At 45.8% G+C, this 18253-nt stretch overlaps 2 protein-coding genes across 46 annotated transcripts in view; one reads left to right on the forward strand and one right to left on the reverse strand.

Moving 5' to 3' along the window:
• LOC143339237 (ankyrin-3-like) overlaps positions 1 to 18253 on the reverse strand; it is a 130182-nt gene that overhangs the window by 77340 nt on the left and 34589 nt on the right. For 16 of the 45 annotated variants that reach the window (XM_076760372.1, XM_076760368.1, XM_076760401.1 and 13 more), the window contains exon 1: positions 15119 to 16139. The exons of 4 other annotated variants lie outside the window; for them this stretch is intronic. In XM_076760372.1, the coding sequence (XP_076616487.1) occupies positions 15119 to 15232 (114 nt within the window). In that variant the 5' untranslated portion in view covers positions 15233 to 16139. Of the gene's footprint in view, positions 1 to 15118; positions 16230 to 18253 lie in introns of those variants that run through there. 25 more of the 45 variants (XM_076760379.1, XM_076760399.1, XM_076760377.1 and 22 more) reach the window with 12 other exon arrangements.
• On the forward strand, positions 619 to 3395 carry LOC143339242 (microfibril-associated glycoprotein 4-like). The gene is made up of 6 exons (XM_076760403.1): positions 619 to 661; positions 746 to 799; positions 1958 to 2155; positions 2525 to 2621; positions 2764 to 2931; positions 3035 to 3395. The coding sequence occupies exons 2-6, from the start codon at positions 794 to 796 to the stop codon at positions 3283 to 3285; spliced, it is 720 nt and encodes a 239-aa protein (XP_076616518.1). The 5' UTR covers positions 619 to 661; positions 746 to 793; the 3' UTR covers positions 3286 to 3395.

Raw genomic sequence — 18253 nt, forward strand, 5'->3', positions numbered from 1 at the left:
AGTCACATCTGCCAAAGTGCTCAAACTATTCTCTTCTAGCAGAGAAAACTAGCGAGTACAACACATCAAGGTTACTCAAACAGAGACAAATACACAAACACAGATCAGGCTTCAGGGCCCAGAGCCCAGGAGACAGATTAGCAGGATCCTGATGGTTCCTCAAGGATTAAAGAAGCAGACAGCATCCGTTAAGTTGGTACTGTTGAAGGCCAGTCAAACTGGAGCTAATCAGGTGATCAAGTAACCAGAATCAAGTGCTGGACGACTCATCATCGACTGTCCGAGCGCACAAACCAACCAGTTCTCCAAATTACACAAGAACCTCGTTCGCAGCTTCCCTTCAGAGCAATACGTGGCAGCCGCTTCAGATCAGACGTCATGTGACTGAAACAAATCCCTGCTGAAAAATGAATGAGACTGACAGCAGTGGGACTTTCCATGAACAGAGGTTTTTTTAAAATGACATAATACAAAAGAAGGACTGTTTAGGTACACTACATGAATGGCTTCTGTTTATTTGATGCGCCAGCACTGACTGTAACACGACAGAAAATCAACACTGTGTTACTTATTGTTGAGGGAAAATACTGAGTGTCGCAACAGGCAGAGGCGCACTAACATTAAAGGATCTGCTCACGTCAGAAACACACTTTTCTCACCGGTGAGTTCGTACGCGGCCTCATCAAACTTTAAACTGCTCTTATTTTAGTGTTAAATGGTGGAAATACCTTTGCTTTCTTTTCAGGAGAACCACGCTGCCTCTTCTTTGCAAACCACTCAAGCTGCCGACAGAATGATGGTACGTAATGAAACAACAGCGACTGATTCGCTGCATGAGAGGGATGTGTTTGTGTGTAGGACACCACGGTAGAATAATTCACATCTCACAAAATACATTTTACTGACAAAACTTTACTCATTTTAAGACGTAAAACCTTGTTTAAACCACCGCAAATGCAGCTCCTTCAACACTGCGAATCACTAGTTTAATAAGAAGTAATAATGTTGGATATTTTCACTATTTTTGGACAGTTTATAAAAAAATGTAATAATTGATGATGAAAACAATTGTTAAAATAGTTGCACACATGTTATTGTTTTTGGTTGTTGCTCCCTCTGCTGCAGTGATCAGTGATATTTGCTTTGTACCTTCATGACTTCTTCTTTAGCTTTTTATTGGATGTTAAATTTAGCTTGTGACTGTCGACCATAAACAGATAAGATGCTTTGCTCTCTCACCAGCCTCTTAAAAAAGGCCTCCGCTGGTTAGCTGTTAGCTTCAGTCAAAGCTACCTTCTTCTTCCCGGTTTTTCTGACACCAGTAAACAGACTTCAGTGTGTTAAACTCCCCATTTAAACTGCTCAGATAGCGTCAGAATGGATTTAAAGACTCAGATCATCAAATTGCATCCCTGCCGCTTCCTTCTTCGAAAGGACAAAGTGGTAAAATAATCCTTCATCATAGTACGAGTGCAGATCTGAGTCTACTTGCTGGACACGATTACTCATTGCCAGAAAGTCTAAAAATAGGACAAGGACAGACCTCTTCATCGCCACCTGATAGCCAAGTATGAACCCTGGACTATCACATACAGTGGTACCAGAGCCTGACTCATGGCTGCAGCAGATTACAGGGTCAATCCAGACGGTCCTGTTAAAGTCTCCCTGAGCCTGATGCTGAATCCCGACCTTATCACTTAATGTCTGTCAGTGCTGCTCGTAGAACATGATGCATAGAGACACACTGGGTACAATACTCATGCATTCACGAAAGGAGCTGCAGAACAACCTTTCAGTGCGAACATTCAAATGCCATTTACAGCAGACTAACACAGGCTCACCTGCTCTTGATATGAAAGCGTATTAAGATAAAAGTGACGGTGAAATAACGCAGGGTGTTGTAAACACATTTGTCTTATTTTTGGCACATATATCTTGTTTCTTCTCTGTGCTACAGCTCAGACTTGTGCTAGCGGTGCTGCTGCCTGTCGCAGCTCGTCTGTCTCCGCTGCCCACAGACTGCAGTGACGTCTACAGAGCCGGATCAGGCCTGGACGGAGTGTACACCATCTACCCAGCCGGCCCCACCTCTCCTGTGCAGGTTTACTGTGACATGAGCAAAGACAGCATCGACAACTCTGAGGAAAAGTGGACGGTGAGGACGGAAGAACGAGACACTCTTCATCCAAACCTCATCCACATAGACCTGAGTCCACTTCGATCTACTTTGGCTCTTTAGCTGCTAAATACTCCATTATGTTCACCAGCTAGTCGCTAACTTTGTCTGTCTTGGTGCTGTGCTGGAAGTGTATGAAGAGATTATTAGAAGCTAATGAGAGTGGCAGGAAAACCAAAACAATGACCTGAGGGGATCTGTCTTTTTCATTATAAGTGACACCTCTAATTTTACACATTTAATCTGTTGTTAATACAATAATATGAATTAGTGAGGCTTTAATTTGCCTTTGCTGGACGGTTTCCTTTGTGTTTCATCCTGTTTGCTGAACTTCTATCTAAAAACCAGGTCATTCAGAGAAGACAGGATGGGACAGTCAACTTCTTCATGAAGTGGGATCACTACAAAACTGGATTCGGCAGCGCTGCTGGAGAGTACTGGCTGGGTACGCTCAGTCCTTATACATGTACAGTGCACATCACAAACATAAATTCTTTTCCTGACGAAATAATCACTCGAGCAAAATCCTGCAAAATGAAATCTGAACTCTTCGGTTTCTTTCGGTCACTTCATTGTTTATCCTTCAGGCCTGGAGACGATGCACCTGATGACACAGGCCAAGAACTACGAGCTGAGGGTGGACATGGAAGACTTCGAGGGCCAGAGCGTCTTTGCCCAATATTCTTCTTTCGCCGTTGGTCCGGAGGCGGAGGGATACAAGCTGAGCCTGGGCAGTTTCACCGGGGGAGCAGCAGGTGGGACGTTTCTTCAGGCGGTTCCCCCATTCAGCACATTATGACTCCATCTTAACACGTATTTATTCACCACTAATCGGTGTTTTCTGTGTTTTCCCACTAGGAGACTCGTTAAGTGTTCACAACGGAAAGAAATTCACCACCACTGACCGAGATCAAGACACTCATGGCTCAAACTGCGCCAGGCTGGCCTATGGAGGTTTCTGGTATGCGGCGTGCTTCGGGGCTAACCCCAACGGGATCTACACCTGGGGGCCGTCGCCCCGTGCAGCCGGTGTGCAGTGGAACAGTTTCAAAGGGCTCGAGTACTCCCTAAAGACCATGGTGATGAAGATCAGACCGGTGGCTGCATAAAACGTTCAGCTTCGTCTAACTGATGCATCACCGCTGGCAGACGTGGAAATAAACCTTTAAGGACAAGACTGCTGATATTCTGTATTTTTCTGGAGACCCCAGCCAGCAATGAATTGATCTGACCACTATCTTCTTCTCTTCTGTGATCATTTAGGTCAATTTTTGTGTCAAAAACTGTCAAAAATACATAAATGAGCCACAAATTTGCACTGGGTTACTTGTTCCTTTATCACAAAGAACATGACCACTTCAGTTTACGTTGACTCAGTCTCACAGACAGCGTCCCCGCGGCTGGAAACACTCACTGGAGCACCAAATGTGTATGAATCCGCTGCTGAAAATAGTCCCAAACAAATGCTCTATTTAGTCCTGTTTGAGTAATGTTATCATCATGACAGGCGGAGAGTCCCCACAGCATCTCTCTCACACACACACACACCAGTTTAATGATCCGTCTTTGGTGTTTTATGACATCTGTGAGGGGAGGGGGGGTGGAGACAGAGAGTGGTTGCCATGGTAACTGAGGCTCCTAAATTTGCAGCACTGCACTGGGTTCATCGACTCATCGCTGACATCTGGATTCACCTGTACAGAACGAATGGGACGGGACTGTCAGCACGGCAACCTCTGGGCCCCCAGGGGACAGATGTTAACGGCCAGTGAGGGTCCAAACGTTAGAGACAAAGGACTCTTCATCATAGATGGATCTGCCAATCATTTTTTGGATTAATCGATCAATTGTTCACACGGTGTTGACTTTGCCTGAAACCTTGAGATTTTACATTTACTGTCATATATGTCAAAGAAGAACAGCCAATCACCATGTGAGCAGCTGGACCGGGGAATGTTTGACAGCCAATAACGTCCCGTCTAGATGTGTGTGGTGGACAAAACAAAAGCAGACTGCAGTGCTGGCGGGTGTGAAGTACACACACACACACACACACAGACACACACACACAAAGCTCTGAGCTCGCCTCGTTACCGGTCATTAATTTTCAGGTCCTGTGTCAGTCCCTAGTGGTCAGTCAGTAGTACTGCACCGACCGCAGCAGCAGAGAGAAGCATTTGCAGTGTGACGGATGTCCTTAAACATAAACAATAAGAGCCAGCTGCCCCAGTTTGTGGTAAACAAAAGTGATAAAAGTACACAAAAGACATATTTTTATACAGGATCAATGCTGTTATCAATACGGTATCAAGAACTGGTCGCACAGAGGGAGCGTGTGTTATGAAATCAACAGAGAATGTGCAGCCTGTGTGTGTGTGTGTGAGACTGTGTGTTGAGTGCTGCAATCTGATTGGCCGCTTGGCTACTGCAGTCTCAGTACTCTCTCAGCACTTGAGGAGGATGAAAACACAGCGTGCGAACTCTTCAGCTCCTCTCCTCCGTCCTCACTTCCGCGTTTTGCTGCAGTCGAATGTGAGAGGCTCAGAATCTGTGCTCTCTAATTTTCGTACGTTTTCTGCGCCGCGTCGCAGTTTGGACGTATTTTTAGCCTCTTTTAAAGAAGCTGAAACTCCAGACATCAGACACACGCGCCGTGCGTCAGGAAGCCCTCCCTTCAGCTGTCTCTCAGTGTCAGCTGCAGGCTCTCTCCCTCATTAGGGCTCCTTGCAATTGGCTGGCAGGTCTACCCCGCTCTCTCCTCATTGGACGGCAGCAGATGACGCCGCTCTGCTGCTGGATTATAGACACTGTGCTGATATCAGGCTGTGTGTCCGTGTGTGTGGCGACTGTAAAGGTAGACACAGGGGAAAGGGAATAAGACAGGAAGACCTAAAGACAGACGTCGAGCTCAGTTTGACTGTAAGACAACGAGTGAGGAGGACGGAGGGCATCAGGGACCGAAGCACTGCTCGGTTAATCTCTTCTGACAGAGAAAGAGTCCCGGTCATGAATAAATTAACATCTGGCCGAGACCTGCAGCACACACAGCACAGCAGCATGTGCAGCGAGTGTGCGGTGAATGTGAACAAGCAAGCGGCCCTCCACGCAGACACAGAGCCCTGTTTACACCACATGTGCAACATCTGCTTTGCCTCATTACACAGAGGAAGTGAGACAAAGAGACAAACGAGCAGGAACGAGCCGGGCCGACGCTGGATTTTTGAGGCGACGGCGATTTTTGAGAGTTTAAGAAGAGTCACGGCAGCAGCTCCGAACAGCTTTTACATCATTACTAATTGAATGTTTTGGCGTTTGATGATGTCACCTGGGGGTTATGGGAACATGTAGATGAACATTTTCTCACGTTTCTTAGACTAAAAGTTTCATTAATTCATAAAAATGTCATTTATTATTCTTTCTGTGTGAAGCTTTTGATTTCTGATGATTCCACCCTCCAAGTGGTGAACGTGACGGGATGAAACATTTCAGCCGTTACATCATATTGTTACTCTAATGATTTTGCAGCTGCAGCACCTGCGTGACACACTAAATGTTTGTTTTTCACTTGATGGCCAGAAACACATTAAACAGGCGGACGAGGAAATGATGAAATCCACAGCGAACGGAGAGAACAGGAGCGCCGTGCGAGCAGAGGCTGTTAGCGTTACAGCTCACAGTCCAAAGGCTATTAAGGAATTGCTCCGAAAATCAATAGAGCACTTTCGATGTATGTACTACATCAGCATGGCTGTTTCCCCTCTGCTGACTCTCAGGCCTCATGGCCACGACCAGCCGACACCGGGCTGCGGTTGCCATTTTCAGATCCTACGTTCTGTATTCATACTTCTTTTCTCAGCTGTGAGTAACTCGACATCAGGTGGCTTCACTGAGTTACAGAAGCTGGTGGAACAGAGGCTTTAGCTACGGCTCTTTTCTTGTTGTTGTGATGGAAGTGAAGTTATCACAGAAGTAAGTGATGAGAGGGTGGATAGTTTACTGCAAGCTAAAGAGAAAGAAACATGGATGCATGGGAGGGGGAGCAGGGAGTCGTGTCAAATGGGGACAGTGTTTCCAGCTCACACCAAACGCTCCACGATTCCTCAGTGATCTCAGTTGCTGCAAACCTCTGCACAATGTTAGTGGGCCAGGACATAAATAAACCGAGAAACCCTTAAAGCCTCTCAGCAAAAAGCAGGAATGCAGCATGAGTTCACCAGAGTCATACAGCAGCCCACTGCAGTCCTGTACAGCCAACTGGATGAGTACTGCGAAAGTCACACAGAATACACGCTCAGTACACCCTGTACTTATTCAGGCTGAGACTTGTCCCAGCATGCACTGGGGAAAAGGCAGAGAATCACCCAAAAACTGTTTTCTTTATAAAAGAAACATCTGTAAAACCAACTCAACAATCCTGCTGGTGAAGCTCTCATTGAAATGACTGGGTTGCCATCTTGGAATCCAGTTTTCGTACATCCACATCCTGGACTGGTTTCTGGTCTTTGTTAGGTCGTATGCAAGTATTTGGTGCGTGAAACAAACACAGATTTTATAGCTGAACTAGCAGTTTTTATGTGTGTGGTCTGTGTGGCATTAAAACATGAATAAAATACATGACTTGACATGTAAAGCCGGGCATCTGTCTCGCATTTTGAGCTGATCCACAGTGTGATTTCCCTCATGAGGGCTGACAAAAGCACTTTATAACATCACTGGAGCAGTGTTTCACATGTTGGGGCTAAAGCTGCGGTCCTGATTGAGACCACCGTGATGCAGACACCACGCTCTCCAGGATCCACACTTGTCTTCTTACTTTCTGGTCATAGTAGAACTGCACTAAGTCATGCCGCCTCTCTCCGCTCCAAGCCAACAATGTTGAGGCTGCGATCGTGTAGGCTGCTTACATTTCCATGCTTACACCACGTCTGTCCATTGATCTGCACAGTCAGCATTAAAGTCGGACTTTCCGGATGTGCAGAAAGGTCAGTGTAAGCGTGCAGCGTGAGTTAAAGGAGCGTACGAGCTTAATGAAAACGTCTGTCCAGCTGACGATGTAACAGGAGTTCAGAGTCGGGCGGTGAGCTGGACTGAGCCTCAGTCACACACATACACACACATTCAAGACGATCCAGTGAAGTGTGTGCGAGGTCTGTCTGTCTGTCTGTCTGTCTGTCTGGTCTGATCCAGGCCGGCCTCCTGCCTGCTGCTCACCTTCAAAATGTCCGCTCCACGCTGAGAGTACAGCAGTGGAAACGACTCGTTTTTTCCCTCTCTCACACACAAACACACATCCAGTGTGTGTCGTGACTGTGTGCTGGACCCGAGCCACGCATCAACACCGCAGGGAGGACACGCCGGTGTGTTGCTCCCAGCCGTAGATTCATCCACACCAGAGCTGCAACTAACCATCATTTTCACTGTGGATTAATCCCTTATTGATTCATCAATTGGTCTATAAAACGTCAGAACGTCGATCAGCGTTTCGCAAAGCTCAAGATGACGCCCTCACACACACACACACACACACACACACACACACACACACTACAACTTCCTAACTCACTGACAATGAGCATTAATAAGGAGGTGACTGAGGTAAAAAGAATGTGGTCATGCAGAATGAGGCATGAATAATTGCTTTATGATGACTAATAAGAGCCAATATGCTACTAATAAGCACCTACTTAATGGTGAGTCCATTAATTTAAAGCGCTACCTTAATTTTAGTTGCAGTTATGAGAAAACGTGCGAGCCGAGCAGGACTTCAACGTACGACGGCGACGTGAACACACAGAAACATGAGGCGTCTCATCTCTGTCAGATTAATTCGGTACGTTGTGATTTCTCTGTGCTGAACACTAATCTGCCTGTAGAAAAGGCAAAAAACAAAACCAGCGCTGTGAAATGAGGATGTGCTGATATGCCAGTGTGTGTGTGTGTGTGTGTGTGTGTGTGTGTGTGTGTGTGTGTGTGTGTGTGTGTGTGTAAATGAATGGACTGTCCCAGTTCTTAGTGTCAATCTTCCAGTTTAGAGAAGAGAAGAGAACAGCGCTGCAGGGAAGCAGAGGAAGGAGGATAAAAGGCCTAACTAACAACACCCTCGTCTTCGCTCCCCCTCTCTGCCCACTCTCCTATTTCCTCCTCTTTTTCTCCCGCGAGTCAGCTCTTCATCAATCGCTCTCCTCCATCTAACTCCTCATCTCTCTGCATGCGCTCTCTAATTCCCCTTCATTTTAATTTGATTTCACCCTCCTCTCGCTCTCTATCTCTTTTTCGCAGCATGTTGGGGATGTGTTGTGCGCTACCTCTCCCCCCACATCCACCCCACAACCCCTCCTTGTCGACCCCATCCACCAATCGCGACGCTCGTCGGGCTCTGCACCAATCCTCCGGCCCGGCAACCCCCTCGACAGCTATATTACGGTGAAGCTCGCAGCCTGGTGCCGTGAGGGTGGCATGAAACACGCTACCTTTACAGACTCCTATCCAACACCTCCTCTTCATCTCCACAGTCTCTCTCCTCTTCATCCCTGTGCTTTCCTTTCACATTTCATCTTGGCTCTGTCCTCTGCCTCCCCTCCACTCCAGCTGTTTCTCCTCTGCTCTGTAATGGAGTCATTCTATAATTCATAACGCTCTCTGCTCAGTTAGACTACCCGTTTCTGACTTTATCGTCTTTGCTGAGTGCCGTCAGAGGCTCAGTCTCGGCATCTGGTCCTCCAGCTTGAGGACGTGTTCGGCTCTTTCCTTCCTTTTTTACGAATGACTCTGTGTTCTTCTGATGACGGAAATAAGTCGGTTATCTTTGGCTTGTCACTGTGTGATGAGTAAGAAAACCATCAACATGAATCTGCAACAAAGGAGAGAGTGAAGGCGAGGGAAGAGTCGACGAAGATCAAGTTTCATGTTGACGAGTCCCTGATGACAGAGTTTTATAGATCTTTGAATGAGTCAGTTCTCATGTTTTCTTTTATCTGTAAGGACGTTTCTCTCGCTGTCAGACAAAAAGACAATTAACAGTTAATACTAATCAGCTCCTTCACATTAACATGTAATGTGACAGGTTGCGACAAACCAGAGAAAACATCACCCAACAGAGCATTTCAGCATCTTATAGCTCATTGTTTTGGTTTCTGAGTCGCATCCTCATAACTGTCGCTCTCATTAGCTTCGTTTCCGAGCCCCAGGCAGCTGTTTCCAGGAGTGTAACTCTAATAAACCCACTGTGCACCAAACTCCAGACACACAAAGCTAGCAGCTAGTGAACATAGCGGAGCATTTAGCTGCTGAAGAGGTGGTGGAGACCAAAGACAGAGCTAAAAGGAGAGTCATTAATGACGTTTTAGCTGCTAGCATAAACATACATAAAAATATTAATTTATAAGGATTATAGTTTATATTGTGTTTAATCTCCATTTGACTGCTGTACAGCCAAACGCCTTCAGGGGACACGGTGATTGATTAATTGAATTGGACTGTAACGAGCTGCAACTAATTATTATCTCCATTATCGACTAATCTGCCAATTGTTTTCTCGAGCATGTCTTCAACAAAACCATCCAAAAACAAAATATATTCAGTTTACAATCATGAAGGAAAGCAGGAAGTTATTAACAGATGATTCAAATTCTAATCGTTTCAGCTCAACACCTCAAATGCAAAAAATGTAATAAAAACAAATTTGTTTTAAACTTTTTAATGACGATAAAGGCACAAAACGACTCTTTTTGGAACAAATGAACGATGCTAGGACAAAACGAGGGAGATGTTCACTCGACATTATCTTTTCTTAAAGTTGTCTGAAAAGGAAATATTTGGTTATTTTTAACAAATTTCCCACAAAAATCTTCAGAGGAATTACATTTTTCCTGCAAACAGATAAATTTTCTGTCTTAAAACCTTCGTGCAATCTTCTGCATACAGACTGATGAACCCGTCGGTATATTCAAACACAAAGGACGGAAAGAAAATGAAAATGTAAGGATTGAATATTTATATGTGCAGCAGGTCCAGAGGAGGGAACAAAGAGATAAAGACACACTGGCTGTAGAGCAGGAAGAGTGAGGAGGCTTCAAATATGAATCTTGGCTTAAATAAGTGTCAGGGGATTAATATGGTACAATGCCCGGTCACAAGGGACCTCTGTGTGTGTGTGTGTGTGTGTGTGTGTGTGTGTGTGTGTGTGTGTGTGTGTGTGTGTCGTACACTGCTTCCTCCCCCCAGTCCCAGAAGCAGAAGTGTGGCAGAACAATACAGCCCTCTGCCAGCTGACAGAGATGCAGGGAGGGAGGCTGAAAGGGAGAGCGGTGGAGGGAGGGAGAGGGGGAGTGGCGGAGGGAGAGGAGGCTGCAGATGAACAAAAAAAAGAAAGAAAGAAAGAAGGCAGAATCGAGTCCTTCCCAAAAATAAACCTCAGAAGAAGAATAAACCTCATCTAATCCACCCCTGTGTACAATCTTTGTGGATGATGCCCCCCCCCCCCACACACACACACAGTGCAAAAGCTAAACCTGCACGTCTGCTCTTCAAATGAATCTGATCTTCAGTTCAAGACCTACTTCCCTTTTCCATTTGGCTCTGTGAGGCTGCACAGTGATGCGCTCTGAGCTAAATGCTAACATCAGCTCGGAATGAGAACGCTAACATGGCGATCTTTAGCAGGTACGCTAACATCAGCTAATTAGCACGAAAGACAAAGTGCAGCAGAGGCTGATGGGAGCCTTGTTTGTTCATTAAGTCATAAAATAAAGTATAAACTAACTAAAATGTCGACCTGATGATGGCGCTAGAATCACTACATATCATTGAGACATTTCACTACAAAAAGCTACTATTTCTAGCTAAATGAAAAAGTCAGAGGACGGCCAGAGTAATCAGGATAAATCATCTGGAGACCATGGATGTCTTGTTCAGAGATTCATGGCAGTCCATCCAATAACTGTTGAGATATTTCAGTCTGGAGGTGGACCAGCTGGCAGGATCAACATACTGTCACTGCCATCCCCAGAGCCAAGACTTTACTGGCCCACCTTCTTTAATTGTTATTTTGAGCACTCTGATATTAAATTGTGCATAAATCAGCATATAAGCATGTTGTATTTTAAGGTTACCGCTCGCTGCTGCTCTTTAAATGTCTTTATGTCTGAGTCTGTGTGTGTTATCTAAGACAAAGGACAAAGTGGAGGTGAGATGAAGCCGCCACCGACTGCTTCAGAGTCTGGAGTCACGCCATCAATAAAAGCACCAGATCCAAAGTGATAAAGGAAAAACCCGACGCCAACAATTCTGTTTTCACTCCACTTCTCTGCCTTAAAGCCCCGTCGGTTGCACACACTGATTTTGTCCTGTTGCCAACCAGAAAGAAATATTACCCTCTTCTACTGCCTTGGAAGGTCAGCCCACAGATGGCGTTTCGCACAAATATCAATATTGGTGTTACACTTTTCAAAATGAATGATGCTTCAGACACACGGTGGCTCAACATGCACAGCGTATTAGCAGCTTTGCTAAGACAAACAGCGTTTCAGTCAAACAGACTGAAGTGCTGCAAGAGACTCAACGTGTTCATGCGTCGCAGCTTAAAAGCACAGCATGGCTAAGTAGCTAATAGCTTTAATGGCAGCCTCACTGCGAATTGGTCTCAGAGGTGCTCGTAATACACGGCTTTTGTTTTCTTCCTGTAAGAACCATAAACGCAACGCACGGTACACGGCGTCGGCCGGTGGATGAAGGGCCTGCATTACTAAATCAATTTGAAATGAAAGGTACAAGAGACAGGAGAGATATTTCATAATGAAGCCGGGGTGTGACTCAGTTCAGACGGGTGATGAGCTTCAGAAATTTCCCCTAAAACCACAAACTGTTGTTCTTACTTTGCCATTTGTGTTTAATTTTAAGCTAGCTGAGTCCTCCTGCTTCCAGTCTTCATGCTAAGCTAAGCTAATCGGCTCAATCTCCACACTTAACTTTGTATCTTCATTGTTTATCCGTATAAAAACGTGGAAAAGTTCTAATTTGTGATTTCAGTGGGAGTCGGACAAAAACCAGCGCTAACCAGTATGTTCAAACGTAGAAACGCTGATTATGGGAAACGAAAAAATACTTAAAAAAGATGTGTAGCAAGCTAACCTCCCTATCTGCCTATTCTGAATCTGACGCAGCAACACGTTTCAAACACGTTGGGACGGGAGCAACTAAAGACTGACAAAGACACCTGTTTGGAACATCCCACAGGTAAACAGGTGAGAGCAAATATGCATATTTCCCAAACTGTTGCGGGAGTAAGAGAAAGAAAAGGTATAAAAGAAAAAGGGGACACTGACATCTAGTGTAGATCAGTGTCTGTTCAGTCCACATTGTCTGAGAGGGAGACAAAAAACCAGCCAGGCACAGAGACGGGAGGTGGGGTGAGGTAAGGTGAGGCGAGGGAAAGGAAAGACGGTAATTGAGGTGATGTGATCCGAGGAGGAGGAGGAGGAGGAGGGTTTTTTTTTTTTTTTTTTTTGCCCACTGGTGCCAAGAATTGGCCCAGGCCAGACGGTGCTATAGATCTACCTTGAGTGAGCCGAGGATAGCTGATACCCTGAATACGACAGCACGCTACAAACAGAGAAAGTGCCAGTGTCACCAGTACTCCAGCAACACGTTCGCCTCACCTGTTGCCTTTGTAGGGAAACCGCCGACCCGTCATCACACAGGCTCAAATTCCAGTTTGTGCCTTCAAGGTCAAACCTCCATCTCTGATCGAGCTGTTCTGATTCCTCAATGTCAAGATCCAAACAGAGGTCGGCCCCGATTCCCCGTCAGTGTCACTACGCCGGAGATCGAGCGCGCATCCAGCGTGGCGAAGAGGATCGAAGCCTCCTGATGGCTTCGAATCGAAACCGGTGACAAAATTTGGGTGTAATGTAATTTGCAATACTGGTGGAAACCATGTCAGATACACAAATGGGATTTATCACGAATGCATTATTGTTTTCCTGTCTGGAAAATATCGATATTCTGTGCATCACTAAGCCATAAAAGCTAAAAATAATTAACCGTCATTAGTTGTCTCTCAGTAGCAAAGGCTGAGAGGTTAGGCTTCATTTACATTTAGTGATCAGAGAGAAACGACGCTACAGAACTTGCCTGACAATCATCGCATTTTTAAGTTTTTTTCAGTGTCACCGTCATCCTGCGATAGTTGTCTGTACTGTATTCATGTCTACACTGCCAGCAGGACCTGCTAACAGCTTATTCGGCACACTTTCAATGACAACAGTTTGCTTTGCTAGAGCGCGACCATTATGATAATCTAGGCCAATATTTTCTCAACATATCCAAGCTAATTTTCACTTACATAATCCATCCCAAAGCCGCAAAATTGGGAAGAAAATTGCCCAATCTGGCAACACATCTCAGGCATAAAAGGTTTCTGTAGATATAAATGCATTATTATTGATATTATACCGACACGGCCCAGCAAACAAGAGTCACCTGAAGGTAAATCTTAATTATTGCTCAAATGACTGATGCTCTTCTTTTTCCTCAGAGGAAAATCTACCATTGTGAGGTCTTCAAAGACGGCCGTCCAAGAGCATTCCTCGTTGTTGGCGCAACGACAAGCTCACGCCAAACCCGACTTCCTGTGACCACAGGAAGTCACCTCTCTATCCATTTTGACCTTGATGCTAATGAGGTCAGTCGTATTGACTCATGTGACAGGTGGCTAACCCCCGGACTAATGAAGGCCTCAGGCTAGTCAGCATGTACATACACACACACACACACACACACACACACACACACACACACACACACACACACACACACACGCCCAAATGTCAGCATGCACACACTCAGGCAAACACAAATGATTTTAAGCACCGAGCCAATCACAGTCAGCCGAATAAACACACACACGCAGGTCAACAGAGTCATCCAAACACATCAACGTCCACTTCAGCTGAAATGTTTTGTCAAACGCTGCCACTGAGGTGAAGACGATTATTGATTTCAAGTCAGACCTATTGATCATTTTATGGATGTCTGCGAGCGTCCGAGATCAAGTCTTAACTTCATCCTTGCACAATGACGCATGTGCACACACACACACACACACACATATGCAGAACAACAGCCCACACCTAACCGCAGGGTGTGACTGCCGACGCTTCGGGCTCCGGCACCGATTCCTCGCCTGAATTTACAAAACGCTCGCATCGAAACGTTGAATCACACACTTTATTCTCAGCAGAGGGGGATGAAACAGGGGAGGTGGGATGCTCAGCGCGACGGCACCGAGAAAATGTTCCACACAAGAAAAGTTAAGATGGAAACTGAGCGGGGTGGTTGAGGACAGGCGCCACACACACGCACATGCACACGCACACACACACACACACACACACACACACAGGCAGAAGGCAGCGTTCCATCAAAGAGGAGCATGTGAACAAATGAGTTTTCATCAGGAAACAAAGTGAGAGAGATTTTTTTGACATGAAGGTGCGATTTGCTGATTTCTTTTTGAAGAGTTAGACACACACACAGCGGTGGGTCAAACATTTCATTCTCACTCACGCACACACACAACATATTAATAGCAACGCCGCTGCCTAAAATACCAATCTGTCCTCTATAGCTGATTCCTGTTATCTTTCCCTCCGTGCTCTCTACCCATCCATCTTTCTCTTTTTCACCCTCCCACCCCCCTCAGTATTCCCAATGGGACCACCCCTCTTATCGCGCTGGGTGTGTGTGTGTGCATGCATGTGTGTGTGTGTGTGTGCGAGGAGGCTGCATCATGACAAAAGGAAGCCCCTAGACTCCCCCAGACCGACACGTCTCCAGCCTTTCTTTCTCCCCAGTGTCAGCTCCAAGCTCCCATTACTTTCCCTCTTTTCTCTTTCAGCTGTTTTTCTTTTCATTTTTCTCCTCCTCCTCCTCCTCTTTCTCTACCTTTTTCTTCACTTCGCGGGAACGCTTCCTCGCCTTCTTCTTCTCCTTCTCATCCTCCGCTGCGTTGAGGTTCTCATCAGCCTTCTTCTTCAGCTGCGAGGCGGCATGCGCCATGCTGCTCCGGTTCAATTAATCCTCACAGGTGGGAATGGGAGAAGGAGGGATGAATGGAAGGATGCAGCGTGGACCAAGAGTCTCCTCTTTAGCCTTTTCTCCTAATTATCTCTCCTTGGTCTCCTCACAGGTGTGTTGTCTACGAAGAATCTCCCTCGCTTTGTTTTCAAGACTTCCTCCTTCTTTTGTTCTTTATCTCCCTCAGCGGCTATCAGCACTGTGCAGATGCAAAGGTCCAGTCTGGGGCAGGACAGAGGCAGCTCATACTCCTCTGTTTCACCTCCTCAAGCTCCACCGCTGTGACGGCAGCTGCTTCCACAGCTCAATGCTCAAAGTGCAAAACAAGCGCCAATTACAGCAAATACAAAAACTGTTTAATTATATGGTCCACAGTCAGGTGAAAATGTCCTCCTGATTAAGAATAATGTATAAAAAACAGCTCAATTACAGGTTCGTTAGAGCTCCAGGGTTGGAGGTCCAAGAAAGGGCTCAAGCTCCAGCCACTAGCCCAGCAGAGTGCTCTGTCCTCTGGGTAAATAAACTGGTCCCGCTGCCTGCTTGACTGGTTCCCAGCGCCTGCTGCCTGCACCTGAGCTCCGAGCCATCCTCTATGTACACACACACGCTCAGCCCGAGACGTCTCGCCGGGACATATGAACAGGATGGAAATGACAGTGGAAAGGAGGCTGAGATAGGAGGAGGATGACGGGGGAGGAGAAGGGAGGGGTGAGGAAGGAGGGGGCAGAGAGAGGTAGAAAGAGCAGCTGGGACAGCAGAAAAAAGGAGGGAGCAGGGATGGATGAATACCTCTGCTCAGGACCAGCTGGTTACGGCTGAGAGATAAAGACAGAGACAGGGGGGGGGACACGTCACACCGGGTACATACAGTACACACACGCTGGGCGTCCAGCAGAGTGCAGCGTGCAGCCATGATGCTCCGGTTATGAAACTTGGTGAATCTCTTTCTGAGCTAAATTTACTTCCTTCATGGTTTTCATTCTGAAAAAATGTCTGAATCACTCGAAGTTAAAGGGAGACAACAATAAACGACAAACATGCAAATGTTCAACTGACCAATCAGCGTAAAATCGAGTGCACGAGTCTTAAACTCCCAGACTGCCCAGACACACCCAAAAAAGGTATATTTATATTTTATATTTATAAAAACAAAAATCTAACATTGATTTGTTTTTCGTTGGCAGGTCTGTGCCTCACTGATAATTAGCATTTTCAGCCATGCTAGCGTCTCAATATCTCCACAAATACTGGCTGGAAGGACATAAAATGACTGTTATGGTCCCCAGAGGACGTATCCTAAAAGTGATCATCTCACTTTTCCTCTGGCGCCACCATGAGGCTGACAACAACAACAACAACAACAACAACTAACGGTCTCAACGGCTGCTGGCTGCACCACCATGAAGTCTGGTACACACAGTCATGGTCCCCTCAGGCTGAACTGTAACTTTAGTGACCAAACACTTGCAAAACGAACTACACTCCCATCAGCCTTTGCTATATTTTCTGTTTACTGCTCATTTGCTAAAGCTAGCATGCTAACACACTATACTCAGATGGTGAGTAAGGCAAACCAACCTACTAAACATCAGGTAGCATGTTAGCATGCTGATGTTAGCCTTTAGCTCCAAGCAACACAGTGCCTTAGTGTTAGCATGGCGATAGATTTCTTTATTGTCACTTTTCCGGTGGACAACCTGAAAAGAAAAATCCATGGCGCTGTTACACTGGCACAGGGTGAGGCCAGCGTTTTAACCTGATTGAAATCAGCATCACTTTAAGTGAGCAACCGACCATTAATGGCGACAGTGAGGGCGCCAGCTCACTGAAGAAAACAATTACAGGAAGTCACTGAGAATAAAGTGTCTCACCTTCCTCTCAAAGTCTGGCCAAAAGGCAAAATCCTGCATTAAAGGATGAGCCGAGGCCGTGTACAGTGCACACTGTAAATGTCTCGATTCAAAATAACGATTTGCAAAAACCCCAAATATCTTCATGAGTTTTAAAAATAAATGAGAAAGTTGCATGCACACTGCTGTGCACTGATGGATCAATTATTAAGATCCTAATGTATTATTCATGACAAATCCAGACACTCACATATGGGAGAATCATACCTTAAGGGGATGCCATTGTGATATTTGTGCAATTAGCTGCTTTCAAGGAAGTTGTACTAATCAGCTTTAAATTAATGAGCAAAAAATCCAGGTTGTTGCCTGAGGTGACAAGAAGGGTTTAATCCTACGCTCGACCACAACAAAGCCAGATGAACTAATACCACACAACAATTTAAAATGTCTACATGTTCTCAGAGGATCTGTAATGTTTTCCTCAATGTTTCACAAGGACGTGATTCACAGCTGTTTGCAGATATCGATGCACCTCTGCAGGTCTTATGACCCATTTCTGTGTTTCCAGTGTGTCTGCGTGATGAGTGCTGGTATGAGCTCATGTCGGTAGACTGCAGCCTTTGAATATTAACAACACGGGTGAGGGGATGGGATCGTAGGCCGTGACAGGGACATGTGACAGCAGAGCGGGCTTGCCATTGGCCGTCTGGGATGTGAGACGGCTGTAATTGGCTACCTGGACAGAGAGATCCCACCCTCAAAATGAGATTAACAAAGAGGAGAGGAGAACAGAGGAAACAACTTGCATTTATTTCACCTCTAATGATGTTTCTTAAGCTTCAGTTTGCACACAAAAGCAGGTCAAAGGGCCGGAGATGACAGGACCTGATGACACCTGACATGCTGTATTTACTGCAGAATGCCTGAGGATGTGGCAAATGTGGTACTGTCACATACTGGTTGGTGTTTTGTGTGTTTTACTAATGTAACCTTTAAGTGTAACAGCCAAGCTGCTCTACGGCTCGTGCCCCAGATATTTCCCTCTGGGTACGAGCCAATGAGCGAATGAACACTTGGACCTGACCTGACTGGCATTAACTGCAGCATCCAGTGTAAACAACACTCTATATTTAATTGTATGTGTGTGTGTGTG

The sequence above is a fragment of the Chaetodon auriga genome, chromosome 20 (assembly GCF_051107435.1).
Source record: "Chaetodon auriga isolate fChaAug3 chromosome 20, fChaAug3.hap1, whole genome shotgun sequence".
NCBI lineage: Eukaryota > Metazoa > Chordata > Actinopteri > Chaetodontiformes > Chaetodontidae > Chaetodon > Chaetodon auriga.

Coding starts and splice junctions, on each gene's coding strand:
- LOC143339242 (XM_076760403.1), top strand. Junction 2,622..2,763: donor TGCTGGAGAGTACTGGCTGG/GTACGCTCAGTC, acceptor TTTATCCTTCAG/GCCTGGAGACGATGCACCTG. Junction 2,932..3,034: donor TTTCACCGGGGGAGCAGCAG/GTGGGACGTTTC, acceptor TTTTCCCACTAG/GAGACTCGTTAAGTGTTCAC.